General features: G+C 57.7%; 1 protein-coding gene across 1 annotated transcript; it reads right to left on the reverse strand.

The window, feature by feature from the left end:
* Nucleotides 1-297, reverse strand: P153DRAFT_303231 (uncharacterized protein; the record flags this gene model as incomplete). The annotated part of the gene is made up of 1 exon (XM_033664500.1): nucleotides 1-297. A coding segment is annotated over one exon (297 nt), but the record flags the coding sequence as incomplete, so codon positions are not given.
* Nucleotides 298-1,068: the final 771 nt, after the last annotated feature.

Here is a 1,068-nt window from a genome sequence, read left to right on the forward strand (position 1 = left end):
CTTTCGGATATATGTCATGACCCTTGGGCGGCCTGCTTCGTTGCGGTGCAGGTCATCCCATTGGTCTATTGGGGCATAGTGTTGGAAGCCGGGATGTGTAGAGGTTCTTGACCGCGAGCAGGTGAAGGGTTCCTGGATGCATAGGACGTCAATCTTCTCTTGGTAGGCAATTTGTAGAATCGATATGTGGCAGGGTGAGCTCCTGCCAACATTGGCCCAGCAGACCTTGAGGTCTTCTTGCTGTGGCCTTTTCCTGTGTCGATGTTGACTGTTTGAGGTAGGGTGGTGTCCTACCATACAGTAGTCTCGTCGCTAGCGTTCATGTCCACGTCTTCTGGTTCAGTGGAGGAGGGGTCGGTGTGTGGGTTCGCCTGGGGCTGCCGCTGCAGGCTGTTGGCAGACAGCTGGCGGACGTTGAGATTCTGGCGTGCAGCAGACGCTTTTCGTGGCAGCCTCCTCAGTTCGGTTGTCTGTGAGGATGAGGAGGTGGCGGTGCTCTTGGGGACAGAGATCCGTCGACTGCGCTTCGTTCGCTCTGGTGCAGTAGCGATCGTTGGGGCTTGGTTTGTGGGCGCGGGGGTGGAGCCGGCTGCATCCTCAGGTTCGGTGGGAGGGGCAGTCTGCTGAAGACCTCTCTCGAGTTCTTGGTGGAAGCGTGTGGAGGCCTGGCGACCCTCCCTTTGGATTGCAGCCAGTTCCTTCTTTGTGGGTCGGATGACCTTGCCGTGGGCCCTTCTCGGTGCAGCTGGGCATGTGGTGTGTGAAGCTGGGTGGGGTCCAGCGCAATTCGCACATCTGGCTCTATTAGGACACATATTTCCTATAGGGCCAGTGTGGTTTTCTTGTCTGTCCCCGCAGTTGCTGCATCGCACTGCCCGGCTGCATTTCGCGGGGTTGCAGTAGCCCTGGCACCCGTCAGAGTGTCTTTGTATGGCTGGGTTTTTGCGTATTTCCTTTGAGTAGTCGCTGGTGCCAAAGAGGCGGAACGTTCGAACTGGGTGCGTGTATGAGATGATCCAGGTCATGAGGTTGTTCTGAGGGTTCGGGCCGAGGCGGGAAGGCCGGCAG

This window comes from Dothidotthia symphoricarpi (assembly GCF_010015815.1).
Source record: "Dothidotthia symphoricarpi CBS 119687 unplaced genomic scaffold P153scaffold_25, whole genome shotgun sequence".
Lineage (NCBI taxonomy): Eukaryota > Fungi > Ascomycota > Dothideomycetes > Pleosporales > Dothidotthiaceae > Dothidotthia > Dothidotthia symphoricarpi.